General features: G+C 36.6%; 1 protein-coding gene across 6 annotated transcripts; it reads right to left on the minus strand.

Moving 5' to 3' along the window:
• Positions 1 to 1,034: 1,034 nt before the first annotated feature.
• Positions 1,035 to 20,876, minus strand: LOC120016282 (callose synthase 3-like). 6 transcript variants are annotated; one of them, XM_038868973.1, is made up of 44 exons: positions 20,724 to 20,862; positions 20,430 to 20,471; positions 19,967 to 20,193; positions 18,847 to 18,947; positions 17,251 to 17,375; positions 17,047 to 17,140; positions 16,747 to 16,857; positions 16,545 to 16,661; positions 16,315 to 16,407; positions 15,687 to 15,778; positions 15,056 to 15,182; positions 14,176 to 14,313; positions 13,997 to 14,073; positions 13,811 to 13,901; positions 12,987 to 13,109; positions 12,770 to 12,887; positions 11,750 to 12,084; positions 11,551 to 11,603; positions 11,395 to 11,455; positions 11,103 to 11,184; positions 10,969 to 11,018; positions 10,797 to 10,883; positions 10,346 to 10,477; positions 10,148 to 10,242; positions 9,905 to 9,989; positions 9,668 to 9,828; positions 9,399 to 9,522; positions 9,212 to 9,312; positions 8,995 to 9,121; positions 8,712 to 8,863; positions 7,867 to 7,976; positions 7,630 to 7,755; positions 7,414 to 7,482; positions 7,093 to 7,282; positions 6,858 to 7,014; positions 5,763 to 5,882; positions 5,567 to 5,685; positions 5,393 to 5,476; positions 4,409 to 4,521; positions 4,087 to 4,316; positions 3,192 to 3,989; positions 3,032 to 3,082; positions 2,180 to 2,365; positions 1,042 to 1,497 (listed from the first exon to the last, which is right to left on the minus strand). In XM_038868973.1, exons 3-44 carry the CDS (start codon positions 20,145 to 20,147, stop codon positions 1,249 to 1,251), a joined length of 5,835 nt encoding a protein of 1,944 aa, XP_038724901.1. In that variant the 5' UTR covers positions 20,148 to 20,193; positions 20,430 to 20,471; positions 20,724 to 20,862; the 3' UTR covers positions 1,042 to 1,248. The 6 variants fall into 6 exon arrangements, with proteins under 6 accessions (XP_038724906.1, XP_038724901.1, XP_038724903.1 ...); XM_038868975.1 differs by having other exon boundaries at positions 20,718 to 20,837; XM_038868976.1 differs by having other exon boundaries at positions 20,603 to 20,768.
• Positions 20,877 to 20,995: the final 119 nt, after the last annotated feature.

A 20,995-nucleotide genomic window follows, 5' to 3' on the forward strand; every position in this document is an offset into this window, starting at 1 on the left:
CTAAAAGCCTATTGGGCTACAAGTGTTTTTTCACTTTTTTGACCGTTGGACTCCCGCTCGAACAAAGTGGCTTCCGAAAGTCTAGTCTAGCCAAAAATATTTTATATGAACAAAAAATACGGAGAGGAATATTTAAATTCTACAAGTAAAAAAAATTATTAGAAGAATGGTCCAAACTCTAAACTCTAAGCACTAATTCTTGACTTTCAAACTCTAATTTTTTTTTAAAAAAATCATTATTTAACATGTTTTTTTGAGAGAATTGACCAAGGTAGTAAGGTATGTTATCTGTGTTGTAGTTCATTGGGCCAATAAATGGGCCTTGGAATTGTTCTCTCACTAGTCAATAGTCCACTAACCATCTAAAATTCTATAACCGGCAACAACATTTTTCATTAAAAGGCCAATCGTGGAATCTCCGGTCCCACCCGAGTCTTAAAACACTTATCTAAATAACCCAAATGGGCCGCAACATTTTTCATGACAACATCAATGGTCCAATCTTGAATGGGGGTTGTTATTTGTCTCGACGACCACCATTGACTCGACCAATAATTGAACGGAAACACTACTTATCCATAAAATAAACATCGATAAACTTACATAAACATATGACATGTCTATGTAGCTTTTTAAGTAAAGTTTATTTATTTTTTTAATCTATGTGACATATCTTTTTTATTTACCACCTAGATTATGTGAGTTTATAGATGCGAAAATTATGGACATATATCATTTTAAATAATTAAAGAGGACAGAAAATTTCAATTTTATCCTTGCACCTTGCTAGGGTTTAAGGGCCACACTCGGTTTCTTCACCATTGTTTTTGTAAAAGAAGCAGCTGCTAGGGTTTTGTCTGACAAAATATCTCATTGGCAGATGATGGGTACAACCAGATAGATAATGGAGTCTTATGGACAAAAATATCTATGGAAGAGTAACATTTTCGTTTTGTAATTGTATCGGTACTAAGAATAATTTATTCTCATAAAAAAAAGAAAAATTGTCGGTTCTCCTCGGTAATGACAGATAGTGGAGTCTTAGCATTAAAGACATCGGTTTCTCCAAATTAAATGCTCATAAAGTGGTAACTTCGACTAGGTTCTGCATTCGTAGATAAGAAATTGGGGGGATGGCCATACCAACAGCCAATCTGAATAAAAATGCTCCCCCTATAGTATGCATAATAATAATAATAATAATTACAATTTGTTACAAGATATCATCAAACCTCACCATCATCGACATTACTCCTTGTTACGAGAAGACCGATCCTTCCTTTGGCCTCCGAGGATACGAGAAATCTGCAAACCTCTGCTGAAAGCTTGATTGAACAGCATGCGAGTCTGGAATTCAGAAACAAATGGAAACCAGGCCAGGAATGCTACTGGGGTGAAAAGAAGCAAACCCATAGCAATCTCATAACCTCGTGCCAGGGTCCGAACAGATCCCCAAAACCCGGCACGCTGAACAATAGGCTTGCAAGCTTGTGCAATCTAGCAAAATTAACAGGAATGAGAGATAAATGGGGATTAGCATGAGTATCAGAGTATATGTGCAGAATTTGATGTTAACAGCTTGACATCTCAATTGATGTAATAGTTAATCTACATGGATGCTAGATATGAAACTAGACACGAAAGCCAATATCTTAAATCTTGTACATAATAAACTGTAGATTGACAAGACAGCTAATATCTTAAAATCTTTAGGTATACAGTAACTGTAGTTGAAACAACTTTGTGACCAATCATGAAACAGGTGTTTCTTCAATGTCACACGATAAAATTGGAAAGAATAGCTAAAAAAACACGAAAGCAGAAGCTTAGGAGTGACCAAATCAAGAAATTTAAGCATCACGATATAGTTGATCCTAATATCTTCAAGTTTAAGACTCCACCGCATGGCATGCATTTAAGAAATAATTAAAGACATTAATGCTACATACCCCAAAATATAACCCCCATTTTACCCCCTAAATCTATGTGGCATGAAAAATACCCATTGATTATAAACACATGTAGGGCCCAAATAACATCCAACACTTTACATTGATTGGGGGTGAAGTGGGGGGTTATACTTTCGGGTCTCAAGCATTATTAAATCACAATGATAAGGAGGAATCAAGAGTGGAAGTATGAAGAGCAGAATACAGAACAATGAAAAAAAGTCACTGACCATAAGCATCCCCCAACCAGTTGGCATGAAAGCTAGAATGCACACGATGACGTCCTGTACCGTCATATGTGGAAGTGCAATCAATGTAACAAGAATGGAGACAAAAGTCAAGAATATCATTCCCTTGATCAGCCGGAACACGAGTTGAAAACTTGCACTAAATTTTCGCCTTCCAACAGACACCGTCTGAGAAAGGAAGGTAAGGTAAAACCATTAAGCATGAGCAACATATTCATATAAAAATCTATGCAGATAAATATGAGCACTGACATTCTTGGTAGTAACCTATAGAAAAGAGAAGCAACATCTTAAATGGGACATGTGTTATCATTTATGAGAAGATACAAAACCATAGCCAAATAGTACATTATGGCACAATCAGCCTATTTGGTTACTTAAGACATCTTTTTTGTTGTGCCTGACAGGTATTTCAGACTATTTTTTAATTTACCTTTAGAACAGGGATCACACTTGCTGAATAAAGAGTATCCAACATTTGTGTGGGTCAAATCCTGGTTACTACACTAAAATCCACACAATCTAAATTCAAAAAAGATAAATAATCTCTAATTATAAACCACCGCAACAGCACATGAATATTAAATTAGAAACAATAGATTGCTATATGTAGACCTGGACAGATTAATTTCTACACAAATAAATACCTCAAATTCACAAAGTAACCCCAACATCACAGGAGGGAAAACAAGAACAGAACAATATTCAATGATTGCCACCACTACTACCGAGAGAAAGATGTCATGACAATTAAATGAGGCGAGCAATTGTCAATTAACTGCTCTTTAAATAATGCCATGACAAATAAATGAATACTGAAGTCCAATTGCTCACCTTCATCACAAACAATATTAGGAAGATAACCAGCCATGATACTCCATACACCTAAAACAGAGAAAAAGGCAATATTGTTAGGTAACTCTACGACATGAACAAATATATTTTAAAAAAAGAGCGGTAAGATAAGGAAGAAGATAGGCAAAGGAAAACATACCAGAAAACTTTTGGTGTTTTTGGCTATCTTTAGATGATATACGAGCCCATACTGATAGATAAAGAATCTTAGAGACAACAATATCTCAGTTATAATACCACGTTTCCCAGAGTAACGCAGATGTTCTTGTTCTTCCTCCCACCAAGATTCCCAACTTTTTTCTGGTGGCACACCTATACCACCCCGGTTACTTATCCACTTGTTCCAGTCAGTCCAATCATCAACAATCTTCTGCCACTCAAAACCAGAAGGATTGAACACGAAGGGAGCAAAAAGCCAGGTTCCCACCATAAACCACATGGATATGGTGATCAAGACATATGCAACTGCACTTCGATAAGGCTGGCCAAAAATTTGATACACAATAAGTAGAATCGTCATTTCAATACCCTTCACGAAGTGGCTACGGGAGTAAAGCCTATAGTTATCAGCAAACTTTGCATGAAAGACCACAAACCCTCGACCTGTAGGCCTATATTTTGCGCCTCCATGAAGTAATGTCCTTCCATAATAGTGAGTTTTTGTTCCGAGAGAAAATGTGAAAAACACTGGCGCCAGTTGTAACTGCATCAATACAAATTCACTAAGCGCAGTTCGGAAGCCTCTTTCCAGGCCAATTTCCATCAACATAGGCAAGGCCATCAAAAATCCTATTTGAACAAAAGATTGAGAAGCAAGAGCTACTTGAAGAGCCTTATTGTCCCGAATCGCAGGCTGATTATACAACCCTTCTTCGAGACCACTAAGAACGAGATACAGGCGGCCATAAAGGAACACATACACAGTGAGGACAGTAATCTGCCAAAAGAAACAAGATAATGCTAAGAATCTTCAGATCAGCACTCAATACTACAAACATTACGTCTGAAAAAAGAAAGAAAAATTATGTAATTACCAGAGTACTGAAGTAGAAACCAATTGTTGTGAAATAGCAGGACAACATTCTGAAGAAGTCGAAACGGTGACCAAGTCTGTATATATCTCGACTCAGTGTTTGTTCTCCATTTCCATTAGCAATTTTCGCCTCAAACATAGATATCTGATTGAGACCCACATCTCTGCCCTTCCCGACTTGTATGTATTCATGGTGAGTAACATTACCCTCACGGAGTGTAGAATTGAACCCTGCACTCGCAATAAAATGATAAAACTTGCCATTTAAAGCCAAAAATCAGAGAAGACATAAGCTTAAAGAAGATCTCAAGGCGAACACATACCAGCAAATATATCTTCACTCAAATTGATAACCTTGGATGCTTTACAAACACCTCCTCTAGTGAGGTGGAAGAGCCTCTCAAAAACATCAGGATGCCCATAATGGAAACGAACCCTGGATTAGCGCAAACAAAGATACAAAAGGAATTTAGCATAACCAATTAACCACCACAGTATAGACCCTAGTGCAGCAATGTCATAATACTTAATATTCCATCCCTTTGTAGTAATTTATATTAAAAAATCTTCCTCTTTAATAAAGTTCTTTGCAGTCTCCTATCACTAAATCCTAAAATCCTCTGGAATCACCGATCAATGTTTTTAAAAGATTTGTATGTGAAAGAAACTCCATTGAATAGGCACCAACACAACCCAAGAGATGACATACAAGTTGGAGATATTAATTTTCTCCAAAAAGTTCACAGTACGAAAATCAGAATTTCAAGGTATAGAGCCAATTGTTAAAGATAGTATTCAAACTAGATTACTTATCGTTAAAAACCCATTTGTTTCTTTCTACCCTAAAGGGGCAAAGGCATTTTCTTTCTCACGATGGATTTAACATGGTCTAATAACTACTTTGGATATTATAGTCAGCTAGTACAACATAAAACGAACTTGTTCCATGAATCACATTCTATGGACACATCTAGGAACTTAATACACAAAATGCTTAATTTGAACAATGTAACAAAACGGATTCTATACAGGTTTTGTAACCAAACTACCAAAGTGCATTTATAGCCAAGTAACCTGATACATTTCTGAAGCCTTTGCGTACATCAGTTCTGAGTTCTATGGTACTGGTGGTGGACTATCAGCCAAGTCTCTCGAAGCAGATTATGCTCTGCTTAAAACCTAGAGTACTTCAATTATATCTTTTTAATTTGTTCATCACTGTGCAATTTGAGCATACCTTTCTAATGCAAATTTTCAAAATAAAAATAAACAAAGGTTTTGACAACAAAAAAACATTACCAACTTACTTCAGAGGGTTGGCCAACAGTCTCTGACCAATAGTCACAAAACTTGTCTCCTGGTTTGACATAAACCATGCAAGAGAAGAGACACTGCATCAAGTAATAAAAGAAATATCAATAACTCATAGCCATTAATAAGCTCGTTGTGGCAAGACAATAGCGTAAATGACAAGACAATACCTTCCCGTGAATATATGCTCCCTAAGACCAAGTATTGAAGGATACCTCACTCCATCATGCTTTTTAAGAAATTCTTGTAACAGGTTCCTCATTTTTAGGGCTTCCTCCATATAATTATCCTAAAGAACAGGAAATCTCAACAAACTTAAAGTTCTGCTCGAACATATTATGTAGTTGTGTACATTATTTATGATACCTGGTTCATATCTATTGTTTGCAAGCCTTCTCCTCGTGTGAAAATGATGGCATGGTTCTGATTTTCTGGTTTTCCCTCACCCAAGATTGCTGGACCTGGAAGTTTTATTCGATAGATAACCTGCATATGAGCAGGAGAATCATTGGATGTTCTTATCATTAAATTGAAGCCAAACAGTGACACATTTGCAACAAGAAGCCATAATTTGTAATGTACAGTGGAAAATAATATATCAAGATAATAAAGCTTATAACCAACCACACAGAACAGTGACATGCTCCATAATCATTTTATAATCATCACCATTTCTGTTGCAACTTCAAGTTTGTTATATTTTCCCATATCTTCAGTGTACCACTAAGTACAGTCAAATACATAACTCATAATTATTGGATGGAGAGTGTTCTAACACAACTCTTCCCAAAGCTCAAGTAAATAAAACAAAACTTTCAAGATCCCCAACTTCGATATCATATGTCCTCTCTATACTGTAGGAAGCAAAAGGTGCATTTGTTGCCAACATACAAAAGTGGTTTGTCATCATCCACACTTCTTGCAACTTCCAGCTATTTATATTCGCTCATTTCTATACGCGTATGACTTTCAGAGCGTTTGAGCACTAGAGGCTAAGTACCACAGTCAGCTGAAGGTTAACAAGCTGAAGGAAATATGTGAATGTTCAGGTAATTTAGACACAAATCGGTGAAGTTTCATTGCTTATGCCAACTGCTGAGAGGGTGATCATTGATCATGATGGCACTCTCCTTCCTCACCCTCTTTCTCCGAATAAGTATCATAAATATAATGGTCGAAAACAGGTTCTTATCTAGAAGGTTCTCAACCACATACAGTTTCGGTGTAAAATGTCTAGCCAAATGTCTTCATGAAAAGAAAAAAAGATAAGCCACCACCACATTAGAAGCATTCTAAATGCTTCAAAATGACTTTATGATAAACATCAGACCCTTCCTCTGCTTGAAACAAGATTTACAGTAGAAGGGACTTACCCATAACTACATGGGACAGGAAAAACAATTTAGTGGTGTTGAAAATAAATTTATGCTCTGTGCTCTTGCAGAATCGATTGAGTTTTACCTGATCCAAATTTTGCACTGGATCTGAAGAACTGGCAGATTTTGGAAGAGCAGCCTTCACAAGAGTAGAATAATAAACCTTTTGGTTGACTTTTTTGGACCTGTCTTTGCTAGTTTCTTCGACTTCATCTATGTATGCAACACGGAGGGATGGGTATCTGCAAGGAGGAGAGATATGCACAATTAACATAATCTCCAATCAGCAGTTCAGTAAAAACTCTACACTTGGCACATACGTTGTCAGAAGCCTCAGAATGTCCTGTGCTCGAGCATCGCCAGAACGCTTGTGAATGCCATAAAGCTGGCATGACACCACATATGTAAATTTCATGTCAGCAACTGCTTGACACTGTGTCAACAGTGACCTGTCCCCTTTTGAGTTATCCTCAGAATTTAATTCCAAGGCCTTATAACCTTCCAACAAATCTGAGCAAGTACATGATTTTACCAACATTAAAACCAGCATAAAAATTTTTAATCGAAAAACGCAGAATGTCAATTATCTTCCTATTGATGAGAAACTAATATCATTAAAAAATGTTGAAGGAAGATAGTACCTTCATCCCTGGCCATATCAAGGAAAGCCTGAAGCTCCAAAGCCTTTCGATAGTACATCATACCTCTTACTGACATCAAAAGTTACAACATCATTTCAGTCCATCTGTCAATGTGAAGCAAAGAATTCGACAGAGGAAAAACAGCAAGTAAAGGGAAGAGAGGATTCAGCTCAGCACACACAGAGGCACATGCATAAAACACAGGAAAGAGATTACCTGTTCTGGTCAAAGTTTGGCCCCTATTTGATGCCCATAGACGAAGCTCTTCCTCTAATTCATCCCTTTCTCTAAGTTCTTCTTCATTTTTACAGTTTACTCGCTCAAGAAAATTTTTCCACTCATCTGCACATCATTAGGGAAGTTAGAGCTGATTAAAAATATATGAGACATTCTATAGATAATTCCCTTCATGAAATTGACATGTCAAAGTTCAAAGGGGGAAAAACAAAAAACCTGGGAAGATTTTTTGCAAATAAAAGAGGATTGAAACACCATCTTCATTTTCCGCTTCCAATTCACTCAAGGAGAAGAGAACCTCTTCAGTGTAGTATGGAGTCAATACACTACATTGAAAGTGATTCCATTAGAAAAATCATCACAAAAGAAGACAAATTTTTAGAAAGTTCACATACTAAGCACAGCTAGATAACAAAATCCACAATTCAACAAAAGAACTTCAACTTTTCAAAATAGTTGTTACCTTAGAGCGCAGGTGCTATTAATGTTACTCGTAATAGTCTAAAGAAAAGTTCTAGAATATCAAAATTGACATACATTATACTAAAGAAAATCTAAATGGGAACTAATTTGTACAGACGTTTCATTCTATAAATTTCATTTCAAGATGGACCCTAGGATATCTGTGCTCCATCTTGAAAGGGAGTGTTGACATTTGTGAGAGGTTAAATGTAGAAGTGGAATACATCTGAGGTGGCTTAAAATATGCATAAAGTAAGGAGCTATGTATAATTTTGTTCTTCCGTTTTTATAATTTTAAAGCGTTAAAAGTTCTTTTACAAATAGTTTCTGAAAATCTTAAATAAAAATTGATTTTTCTATCGGGTCATCACCTGTGACCCAGTAACCCAGATAATACGGTGGCCCGAAACCTGATAACCGGAACATCTTTGACAGGGTTATTGGTCGGGCCAAGGAGCCGTAAAAGTTATCTTGCCGGGCCCAACCCGGACCGATCACCCAGGAACTGGCCCAACGTACACCAATATTTACTATACGAGGCTAAAAGTTAAAACATATGAACTAAATAAAAAAAATACAACTCCACGAAGAAAGCTTACGAGAATGAAAGCATATTGCGGACTTTAGGCGCCTCAGGCATTTCCATAAATAATGAATTTGAGAAGAAAGAAATTCGCCTCCTGGCTTCTAAGTTCGATGGAACATCCATGGCAGATTCCTTTGTTGTAAGCAGTAGCTCAAGACGTTTTATCTGCAGAATCAATAACCCATGAAGATTATAAATACATGATCAAGTATCAACCGTAAAGATTGTAACTACAAGAGTAAGAATCACAAATTCAATGAAAATAAGCATCCACACTCCACAGTGACGAATATCACCTTCTCCTTCCAAGCTTCTGTCACTGTAGAAATTGGGAAGCTAATAGCTCCAGAAGATGCAAAAAGCTGTTGTTCCAGGGGGATTATCCCCTCATGTCCATATCCACCATGGCTAGAATCTACCAAACTGATCATGGGAAATGGAATGTAATTAGAAAAAAAAATCCTGTAGGATGCAAATATATTTACGAGAAACACTTTCATCAAGAAAACACACCCAGATATTTGGTCCTCCATCATAATGTCTCTAGTCACAACCTCAAGCATGTCTTGGAAAAGAATAACTACTTGATCCCTGTCCTCTTGTTTATTAGCTGACTGAGAGAATTGAAGCAGATTATCAGGGCTATCAATCAGCACATAGTTCATATAAGCAGTCACCCAACAAGGACTTTGAATGTTACCAGAATTTTTATGAGCTTGACAAAGTGGTCATAAAGGCTAGGGAGAGCACTCATCTTGTATTCACTCAGAAGATTGCCTTCGTCTATACGTTTTTTTACTTCAGAAAATATGTACTCAATGACCCTGAGGACAACCATCAACAAAAACTCAGTGACAATAGATGAGGTTAGATCTCTGTAACTGTTACAAAATCGATGCACGATTATTTTGAAGTGAGACCATATTACTTTTTGCTCTTCAGTAATTCTTGCCAAACACAAGAACTTACTGTTTTTCACGGTTCCCTTGAACCAAGAAGTTGATGATATTCTTGAATGAAGCATAGCATTCACATACAGCACATGACATGTAATCATCAGCCTCAATTCTCTTTCTCAGCTCCTTATCTTTGCCATTACTGTCCTTGGCCATGTCTAATGCTATTGGGATCTAGAGGCAATGCAGAATAATTATCAGGACATACAGCTCTCAAGTTTCTCAAGAAATGTGGTGCAAGGAAACAAACCTTGCTCGCAAGTAAAAAAGGAGGCCACTGCATAAGTTCAAGATCACGATCAGCCCAATAGGGAACAAGTAACAAATCCATTTCCCTGAAATTATATTAAAAGGAAAATACGAGTCAGAGTAACGAATATTTATCTCAAATTAAGAATAGATATAGTCCACACATGGAACCAGTTTGAGGAAACAATAGGTCCTACAAGAACTAGAATAACAAATATATTTTCCAAAGATGCACTATAAATACCTATTGCTTATGAGATCTTCCTCTCTAAAACTTGTAATAATTTTATTCCACAACTGTGCAAATCTTGCAGCCCCCACCCCATTATTAATTGGAAGCTTCAAGAACAAACCAAATATATTTCAAGTGAAGGATCTCCATAACAATCATATAGAATCATGGAAACAACTACTTGACATGATAATATCATAAAATTATCACCTCAAATTTGTGTGAAAACCTGGCCTTGATTCCTTTCTTCTTTGAATCACTTTTCTCAGATGGAATCAAACGGGCATTAAAAGCACCGGGCAATGACTGAAAACGAGATCTAAGCATTCCCAATGTTCGTATCTAGAATGAGAATAAGTTAGTGCAACTAACAGACGACAGATAATAAAAAAATAAAATAAAAATTCAATTTAGTTTCAAACTTTTCCAAATCCAAAAGCAAAGAAACAGCAAGGGTCCATGACGCTACCAATGGATAATGAAATCAATGAATTTCCATACTAATCAAGCACATTAAGCCAAGTTGTACACATGAAAGAAGGGATCATAAAATTCTAGTACCATGTTCCAATAACAAACGAAATGTTAGCTGTTTAGAAGAACAAGCAAAAGTTTTGTGATACAGGAAGTAACTGCCGATGCCGAAGAAAGAATTGCTTACCTCTCCAAGACGACGAAATGCACCATAAATTCCTCCAAATATCGTTGAATATATGGCATACCATATCTGAGTATCCATAAAATAAACCTATAAAGAAATAGCAGAGTTAGAACTTATACAGTGTTTAAGACGAGCATAAAAAATAGAAATAAATTGATGAAATAGGTCATACAAGAACAATTGGAGCCCAGAGTGCAATCACAACGCCAATATTGTTCCTAGCTGCAATGAAAGGCAAATGGGAAAATTAAAAACCATGTTTGATGACTAAGTACTTGCACATATTTGTGTAATTAAATTTCGTACCACGGGGAAAGAATTCATGCCACTGGAAATCAGTTATATGAACTTTCATGATAGCTTTTGTTGGACCAACTAATGGCTTTATCTGCAAAACAAAAGTAGGATTAGAAGAAGTTAAAATGAATCAAATATCATATTAAACTGTATAAGTAAAGTTTCAGGCAACTTAACAATTTAAAACTTTCTTTTTTGGAACAGCTTTCACTTAATAAACAATTTTGCTTTGCAATGTATCAGGTCCCCGTCCTTAATACTAATACTGCAACTTAGAGTACTTAGGATAAAGAAGACAAACCTCTAGATAGTAACTGAAAGCCAACTTTGTTACCATTAGAAGAACCCAAAACGTTGTATACCTAGATATTAAAACAAAAGAGTTATCAGATGTCATATATCAGACTTGTTATTTACCGAGCAGAAACACAACCCACACTCAACTTAGGATTCTTACTTTATTAGAGAAAGCGTGCTCTCATGCATTCCCCTTCCGACATACAGCCGTGGCTGCAAGAATTAGCAATATGACCATGCTTACAGATTAGCATTTGATTGAGTAAATTATATGAAGCTCCTAGTTTAGTTGAAATGCTTACAACAAAAATACTTGCACAATACATGATAATATAAATTCACAAAACTGTTCAGCTCACCTGTGACCACCACATTGTGAACATCACAATCCTCAAGTCTGATCCCTCAAGAAATCGCCGAATGAAGGGGAAAAGAAATAATACCGCAGCAAGCATATTTGGTGACAAGTAGATTACAATAGCCAAAATAAACCATGAAGGTGAACTTGAACTACTGCCAAACCAACTTTTGATAGTTTGAGCAATTCCTGGAGGATTCTCCCAAGTATAAGCATAAGTGACTGGTAAAATTACCACCCACGCAGCAGCTGAAACAACCTTCAAGATGTATCTTAACTTAACATGGAACGACATAAGTCGCTGCGCTTTCCAATTAAGGATTACATCAAGGAAAGCTGCATAAGGTAGAGATATCGAAACTTCAGAACTTTCACGTAAAAATCAGCATACTATGAAAGATGGAATAGACACTCTCCAAAAAAAGGAATTTATTTTCCCATTGTTTCTTTAAGTGTAAAAAACGCCACATCAATCAACAAACAAGTAAACCCCCTCCCCAAAGGAGCTTGGTTTTGGAGTGAGTCTAGGACATTCTAAGCATAAAAAAGATGGAATGCCAAAGGAATGGAAACAGAAGCCAGGAATCAAAGGAGTTAAGATATAACAAGTTGCTTGTAATGAGTTTTAATGGAAACTTCAACTTTGTTTCGATAGTCTTTGAATTTTATAGAAGTCTAAAAAATTTTATCATCATTGCCATCATGAATCCCAAATAAGAAATTATAAATGTTCTACAGATTGAAACAAATTTAAGCATCAATTATAAACGAGCCAAAGGTCAAAAGTGAGACAGCCAGATACTGAGATATTCATTGTAAAACTAAGGAATTGAAACAGAAATCGACAAGTTAGTAGACAGTATGCTCTTCAGGTGGGACTGAACAATCAATCATCTGGTTTGACTAACCTTAGACCCTTACAACTACCAGACAGTAGACAGTGTATACGAGACTGATGAAGTGATGATGTATCATGTAATCAACTGCAAAGATACTTGATGAAGTAGTATATTTTACTCACCTTGGCCAAGCTTTAATATTGCAGCAGTTATAAATACACTTAATACTTTCTTGAATACATTAGCATTAAAGATTGCACTTGGTTGCCCAGAGCCATTCCAAGCAACAATAGTCATTGCCTAAAAAATAATCAGCCAATACCACTACCATATTAAAACCAAAGAAGTTAAAGAAAATATGGCAAACAAGCAAGCACTACAATTTCAAAAGACAGGTACCTGAAAGCAGAGAATTAAAAAACTCCACATACGATCAAAGCTTCTAAAGATATGCCAGAAAGTGCGTATCTCCACAAAATTCACTTTCCCAACCCATCTATCTCTGAAAGCAGGTTTGCTATCCTGCATATTTATGTGTTCAATGATAAGTTTGCAACTCCATTGATGAGAACATGCATCTAACAAAAGATGTACAGAGTTTCTAGTGTCTACCTTAACTACATCTCTGGAAGATAGATGAGCGGTAAAAAAATCAAGATAATGGCACAGGATATAAAGACAAAACAACATAAGCACCAAATATTCAGTCCATTCATGAATTTATAGCTAATAATCACTAACAAAATGGCAATAAAGCATAATAACCAATCCATGTCATCATGGGAAACAGTTCTTCAACTTTTTGCTGCCGCGGCAGTAAGAAGGTACAGTATTCTTTGACCATCATTGATGTCTAGGGCAATAATTGCAAGAGAAATTTTTAAAAAGCTCATCATTGTACCTGGGGTCATTTCTTAAGTAGTAACTTGTGGGAAAGATATTCGAGTATCTATCCTCTTTTTTACACAGTAAAGTATATGCGGATCATAACATGAATAATAAAAGACTAAATTCAAAAGGCAAAAGTAAACAATCTAAGATCTCAAAAAGTGGTCAGGTGAACCTGTGTTTGAAACATAAAAACCAAGAAGCACCCCAAAAACTAAAACACATTAAACATCATGTATCATCATACATGAACCTGTATCTTTCATTTACCAAGTTGACTCTCTTCAAAGAAGAAAGGAAAAGACTAACCAAGAAAACCACTGACTACTGCTTACCCCATTCTTGTCATGGAGCATTTCAACAGGCAGACAAAAGAAATCAGCATCTGCCCGCATTGGCCAACCTAATCGGAAACAATCAACTGACCTAAAATAGTACGAAAATATATTAAGCACTGAAAGTGTACTTATACTATGCCGAAGACAGAAATTAAAAACTCAAAAAAAAAAAAAGAGGTGTACCAGAAATATTCATTTAAATCATCATAGTTCCTCCACTGGGAATGCTTTGACCTTCCTAGTTTGCTCCTTTCAGCTTCCTGTCAAAAATGTAATAACAAAAATTCTGCAGTTTGAACCAAAAAGAATCAAGAATTTTATATTTTACTAGGCCCCAAGGTCACAAAGCATCGCTTACGCACTCTTGCAATAACATCATATATAGGAGCTACAACTTTCCTCAAGAAAGCCTCTTCTTCACCTCCATAAGCAGGTTTCACATTCTCTCCTGTCATGGGACTGACATTCCCAGCTAGCATACCATACAGCTCAAACGCCATCTGAAGAAGGTAAAGCAATCAAGAATAATTAAAAAAACAACTCGATGGCATAAGGTACTCACCATTCAATATTTCAGAAAAAATTCACAGCCCTCTAGAGTTGCATAACCAATGGCGCTAAATGCTCCGTGGTTAGACAACCATATAAACATTGCATTATAGGTCAAATGGAAAACCAATCGTTTGAAATGATATTTATGACTGGCTCCAAATTTTTCAGGGAACCAGAAAAAGAAAGAGCCCTAAAAGTCAGTTTTCGGACAACTCCCTTCCATGAAGCTGGAAACGCTTATGGCACTAGCAATTTTCACATATGCTCCAAAAGTGAAAACATGGATATTGCTTTGGGTAGCCCAATTGTCGACAATTTCAACGTTGATCATTTTTATTTTTGAGGATAACGAAATATGCCCATCCCCTCCATGACACTTCCCTGACAGAATCCACTCCGTTTGGAGATGGTTCCTCTAACTCAGCAAATGGATACACCCAGTTTGATTACCGTGTACTCACCAAAGGAATCATTCCAGTTGTTAACCATAGCAGTTTCCATATCAAATAAGACTGACTGATTCAAATAACCATATCAACATCTTCATAGGCTGATAAATACAATAAAAATACTCCAAAACGCCTTTCAAGGATCCGAGTGCAAAATCAACAACCCTCGCAGGTTCCCATAGAGCTTAACCTACAGCTCCAATAACGAAAACTAAAACAAAAGGAACTGCTTGAAACTTACATGATGGTAAATATAGCAAAGGCATTCAGGCATAAATCTCAAGTTCGCAGCTTCCCCCCATATAAGTAGATAAAGACCCATATATAGCAATTTACGTTGTTGGACTTCCTGCTGTATTGTTGGTAGCCTGCAAACAACATGCCAGAATTAAGAGTGAAATTGAAAATGAACTTACCATTTTGGAGGACGCTGAAGAAGGGGGCAAGATGGAAGAATCCAACTATATGACTAAAGTTCAAATATCCAAACAAAATCCTTCCGGAAATCTAATCAGTTATACAAAATAACATCACACATCTGTTAGACTTGCAGGCGAACATGTGGCCAGTGGTAGAGTTGCACGGGTGCAGCCAAAAGGTCACAAGTTCAAGTTGTGGAAGCAATATGTGGGGGTAAGGCCTTATTACATCCTACATGTCCTTTACCCCACCCACTACACAAGCCTTGGGCTCGGGAGGTTTTAGCTTTTTATATTTGTTGGAACTCACTCAATTATGAGTTGCTTGCTTTTGAATTAAATCAACAAAAAGAATATTGCCCCCACAACCCCTAGTGACCTTAAGCAACGGACATGCTCAAAGAGCTCAACAATATCATTAGCTAATCGGAGGTCATTGAATGGGAGTCTAACCAAAGACTACTTTTTCGATCCAAGTACTTGCACCATTTTTTGTAATTCTTGAAAAGTTTCTTCATCACTTCTGTCAATGCACGATCATCCAACTGCCCAAGAAATAAGTACATCATCAGCAAGAGATTTTAGGAAATTTCTTAGAAGTATGAGTTGAAACGTACTCCGTACTAAAAACTAACGGCAGAATAACTGTTATTATCTTAAGAAAATTATAGGGTTACAATCACCATGATAAGTAATCTGAAGAATATTGGACAATTAGAAAAGGCCACAATTCTCGTAGTCATGTATAAAAGTAATTGTCTAAGGTGCAGACATGGAGCAAATGCCAGACACAGATAGCCCTTACACAAAAAAGAAAGAAGAGCAGAGCAAACAGATAATACATGCAAAGTAAACAGCCATCTTCAAATACTGGACAAGCTTTTAACTTGGCAATGTAAACAAAACAAAAACATGCTTTCGGAAGACATGTAACTTCCTATTTTGATATGTACTACAACAATGTTGTTCTCAAAGTGGAAAAGAGACATCTTATTACCCTAATTAGTCACTGTTCTATGAGCAGCAAGTGAAAATTACAGTGTATTTTTGTAACATTTAAGAATCTATTCAAAGGACAAACCTTGGGTTGTTGGTCAGGCTTTGGAAATTGTCGTATGTGCACATTTGCGAGTAACAAGATTAAGTGCTCTCTTTGATTCGCCACATTATCCTTCTACATAATTGGCAAGTACAAAGAACATAGGTCAGGACAAGTGAAAAGGCGAATTCGCTATTTATCAAATCAACAGGATCATTTCAATAAAAACTTAAAACAACCAAAAAGCATTGAGAAAGAGCATGACAGAGCACCTGAAATCCAAACATTGATTGGAGCCAATCTAAAATGTCTTCGTCTTTTTTCTTCTTGTAGTCCTTGGGCCATGGAAGACCCCTGGTATTACGAAGTGCAACTACAGCTGCTTGGATCTATAAATGAGATAAATGAATAAAGTGACAGAGAAAAAAAAACAATGAAGTAGAGGTAAAATGTAATGATAGTTAGAAAACATGCCTCAGGATATCTCATAATTGCCTGATTTGCACTATCAGGATCAAGAGGAAGGATGTTGTAAGGGACATAGATCTGTGTCTTTTCTGCAACTTTATCCTGGGCTTCCAATATCTATAAACATTTAGATAGAAACGATAAATGCCATGCACGTGAAACATCAGAGACAGGGATTAAAGCTCTGAAGTTGATCATAGTAAGTCTTCTTGTTGGATAAATACCCACATCCAACCTACACTAACAATGAATCAACAACCTAAGAGATCCGAAATGTGAAAATGAACCACGACAGTGCCTCCTCACCTCACGATCAACTTCAATAGACTGATTCATGTTGACTGCCTTCAACACCTCAAAGAGAACATTTGCTGTTTGGTATGCCTTAGTAAGTTGTGCACTAGTTATAAGCAAAAGAACTAATTGTCACATATAGAACAAAGCTATATCCGGAACAAACTTCTTTATCAAAATACCCCAAAGAGAATTGTCATGCTTCAAAGACCTCACCGATCAGCTTTATCTGCAGCATTTTGCAACGCCTGAATATATTTCTTGTAGTAATGTTGATAAAAACTCTGCATCTCTCGTGCATCACTTTTCTTAACCCTTCCAATTAATGTTGGATCATTCTCCTGAAAATCATAGAGCAGAGCCGTCAGGCGCAGGTAACTAAACAAAAACAATAACCGAGACAACAGTCATATAAAAAGACAAATAACTTCAGATACCAATGATGATATTTGTTGAATCTTTCAAAAGAAGTAGTTTTCATATGTGTAGCCATGGGCGGTTTTTCACAGGAATGATTAGCTTACCGGATACAAGCAACTGATCACTTATATTTCTCTCAGTCTACAAATGAGGATTGTACCTTTATTACTATAAAATCATGCATAAGGCAAGTTTAATATGCTTGTTGCTGCAATAAATACTTATTTGCATAAAATTCAAGTTGTCGCTAATGGATTATGAATTGAATGCAAATGTGCACAAAAGTTACGTTATAAATTCATCTTACATCTTATAGACTTTGGAACATACAGAAGAACATGTCCTTGAGTGCAAGGGCAGCGCCACATTTTCCGTATAAATTCATCTTATAAACTCTGAAACAAGCAGAACAACCTATTCTAGAATCTCTCATCCAACCGATCTCACAACAGTTCAAGTGCAATATTCACCAAACCACTGGACATATCATATACAAACCAACTCTATGAGTGTCATAAGATCCTTGCAATCCATGTTAAGATAAAGATTAAAACCTACTGTAATTCTTCATTTTGCAATGACAGATTTCCAGGAAGTCCTGAGGATAAATCACAATTAGACTAAGAATAAAATGCTCCAACGCTAACATATGAAACTAGACTTCAAGGAAACATATACAGTATTAAGTTAAGCTTGTAATCTAAACCAAGTCACTGGTGACAGAGGCACAATCTTCAGATACACTGATTATATACAGTATTATGGAAGAAATGAAGGAAATCAAGAAAAAAGTTCATTGATATAGCCTTTTCCAAAACCATCTCTGGTTGCAGAAAACCTAATACCCCACGAAGTTGGCTTATTGAAGTTTGACTTATATATGATTGCTGAATTATGAAGCTGGTTCATTCGCCTAACTGATAGGGATAGGCCCATCCCATGATAGCTCAAGATTTTAAATAATGAAACAAGATTTTATAGAAAATGATGCATTCTCCATTTCAACTAAGGGGACATGCAAGCTTTATGTCCCCTAACGAGTCATATCTCAGGAAAAGTTCAATCAAGTAAGTTTAGTTGTAAATATAGTTGCAGACTTGCAGACGAGCTAAGAGTCTAAGACCTTCCAATTGCACGATACTAGTTGTCCGTGAGGGCTAATAAGGCGAGAAATTCATTACAAGAAATCTAGAAAAGCATGACTTATCACAGACCGTTTTGCCCACATGTGAAGGACAATGCTAGAATTAGAATGTACAGCAGAATTCATCTATGAATCTTTTGTCAATAGTTGCGAATGAATGTGGTATATAATTTAAGACCAAATTCAAATGTTTATGGAATTAAAAAAAGAAGCTGACATATACACAGAGAACAAAACAAAATACTGACCCTTTCAAGGCGTTGAAGGAGGGCAGTTTTAAATTGACGAACACCTCGACCACTAGAAGTGGGATCCAATCTGTGCGCCTTCTCAAAGGCATAAAATCGGCCTAGATAATAAAAAAAAGAGGTAGAAATTAAATTTCGAATGTCATACAACCTTCCCATCTGATTATTTGCTGGAGAAAAAGAAATTAAGGGACAAGAAGCCTACCAAGAATAAGTACAAAATAAATCAAAAATTGATACATAAACACATCCCAAAGTGAAGATGGAATACTCTTCATAGCCATAAGGCAAGGAAATTTCTTGTTTACCAAGTTGTATTCAAGTCAAATAAATTATAATAAATATTACACCACATAAATATAAACCGATCTTTCTAAACTTGGTTACACTCATCAGATTAGTTTGTGATTGCTTTCATAAAAATATTTATTCAACTAACTTCTAAACACAAATGGTTTCAGCATCAACAAGAGAAGGGCACAAAAGGATTGATTAGCTTAACCCCCCCCCCCCCCTCCTTGAAGATGAGATGATGCGCAAACAAATTACAGATGGATCAAGCTCATGTAACAAGAACGATGATGAGCAAAAGTAACGATATTTTCTGCATGAACAAAAAAACCTTAGAAACATGGCTAACAACGGGATTTACCAAAACATCACAACTCAACAGACCTTTATAGAGAAATTTAGTGCAATGCAATCCAAAATTAAATGATACTAGAGAAAGAATATGCTTTCAAAGAGCAATGGAGAATTCCCTATTTCAATCCAACCAAATATATCAGCCTTTTCAGAAATAACAAATACTTGTTCAAAACAGGTATCAATGTACAACATATTCAACAATGCAATACACCTCTGTGACACCATATACAAACACAAAGGCAACATGCAAACATGCCTGAAGCCCTTCGCAAACCAACATATTGAAGTCCATGTGCAAACAAAGTAAAAAATAAACACCAGAAAAAATGCAAAAGCACACATCCCCAGTTGAGCCCCCAAGCAAGCAAGAACCTTTAGAAGTGCGCAACAGCACCAATAAAAAAACTGTAAAGAAAAAAAAATGAAGGAAAGGAGGAGAAAAATAAGATGCCCAAATATATGATATATTTACAGAGATAAGCGACTCTTGGGTTGCTCGATTCAACTTCATTGGCCACACGGAGAATTGGGGCTATCTCAACAAGGGAAGACGGCACCACCTCACTGTCAAATATCGACTCTCCAATATTCCCCGCAGTCTGTGTCCGCGTGATTCGCCGTTGCAGCTGCGGGGACTGCTCAGAGCCCGACATTGTTTAAACCCCAACCAGAATTTCAGAACCAAAGCACCTCCGTTACCTGGTTTAAAGAAGTATACATAAAAAATTACACATACAGAGCAAAAGAAAATGTTAACAAGAGATTAAATAAATTTTCAGCCAAGAAACACCTGAATTTGACAGCGAAAAAAAGAAGTAAAAAGGAAACAACAAAATTTTCCTATCGGAGTCCATCCTCAATGACATGCTGAAAACAAACTCGGAAAGAAATAATAGGCTACAGATCAACGAGCGACTAAAGTAACACGCAATTACCAGACACCAGTAGAGAAGAAGTTAAGCTACTGAATCTGGCATCTGCATAAACACAAAGAACTTAAAAGAGTAACATTCAAATCCTTCATCAACAACCACAAACGAGAACAAGAAGCTAAGTTACAGAATCTGAAATCAACAAGCATTAAAGTGAAAAGGCAACAATAACGCACCGTAATCAATTTACATAAACATCTACATTACCGAACAAATCAACACACATGCATCTCTGTGGATATACGGACAATGTGGACTTGAATGAAACGGAGAGCGGAGAGGATAGCTTACACTTACATATTTAGAAGCCTGAAAGTCTGAAACCCTAGGGGAGAGAGAGAGGGGGGATGGCTGCCAAACTAAGCTACTTCACAGTTAAGGAAAAGTACGCAAGATGAAGGAGACTAAAATTAGGAAAGCTTTAACTTCTAAATTCCAATATACAGTTTCCTTTACACCCACTGCCCACTGGTGGTGGTGGGGTTTTATTCTTGATGTTCGTGTCTCACAAAAGGGTCAAGAGTTATGAAAAAATAACAAGACTGCCACTGCGTTTCCGAGGAGAATGT

Source organism: Tripterygium wilfordii, chromosome 15 (assembly GCF_013401445.1).
Source record: "Tripterygium wilfordii isolate XIE 37 chromosome 15, ASM1340144v1, whole genome shotgun sequence".
Taxonomy (NCBI): domain Eukaryota; kingdom Viridiplantae; phylum Streptophyta; class Magnoliopsida; order Celastrales; family Celastraceae; genus Tripterygium; species Tripterygium wilfordii.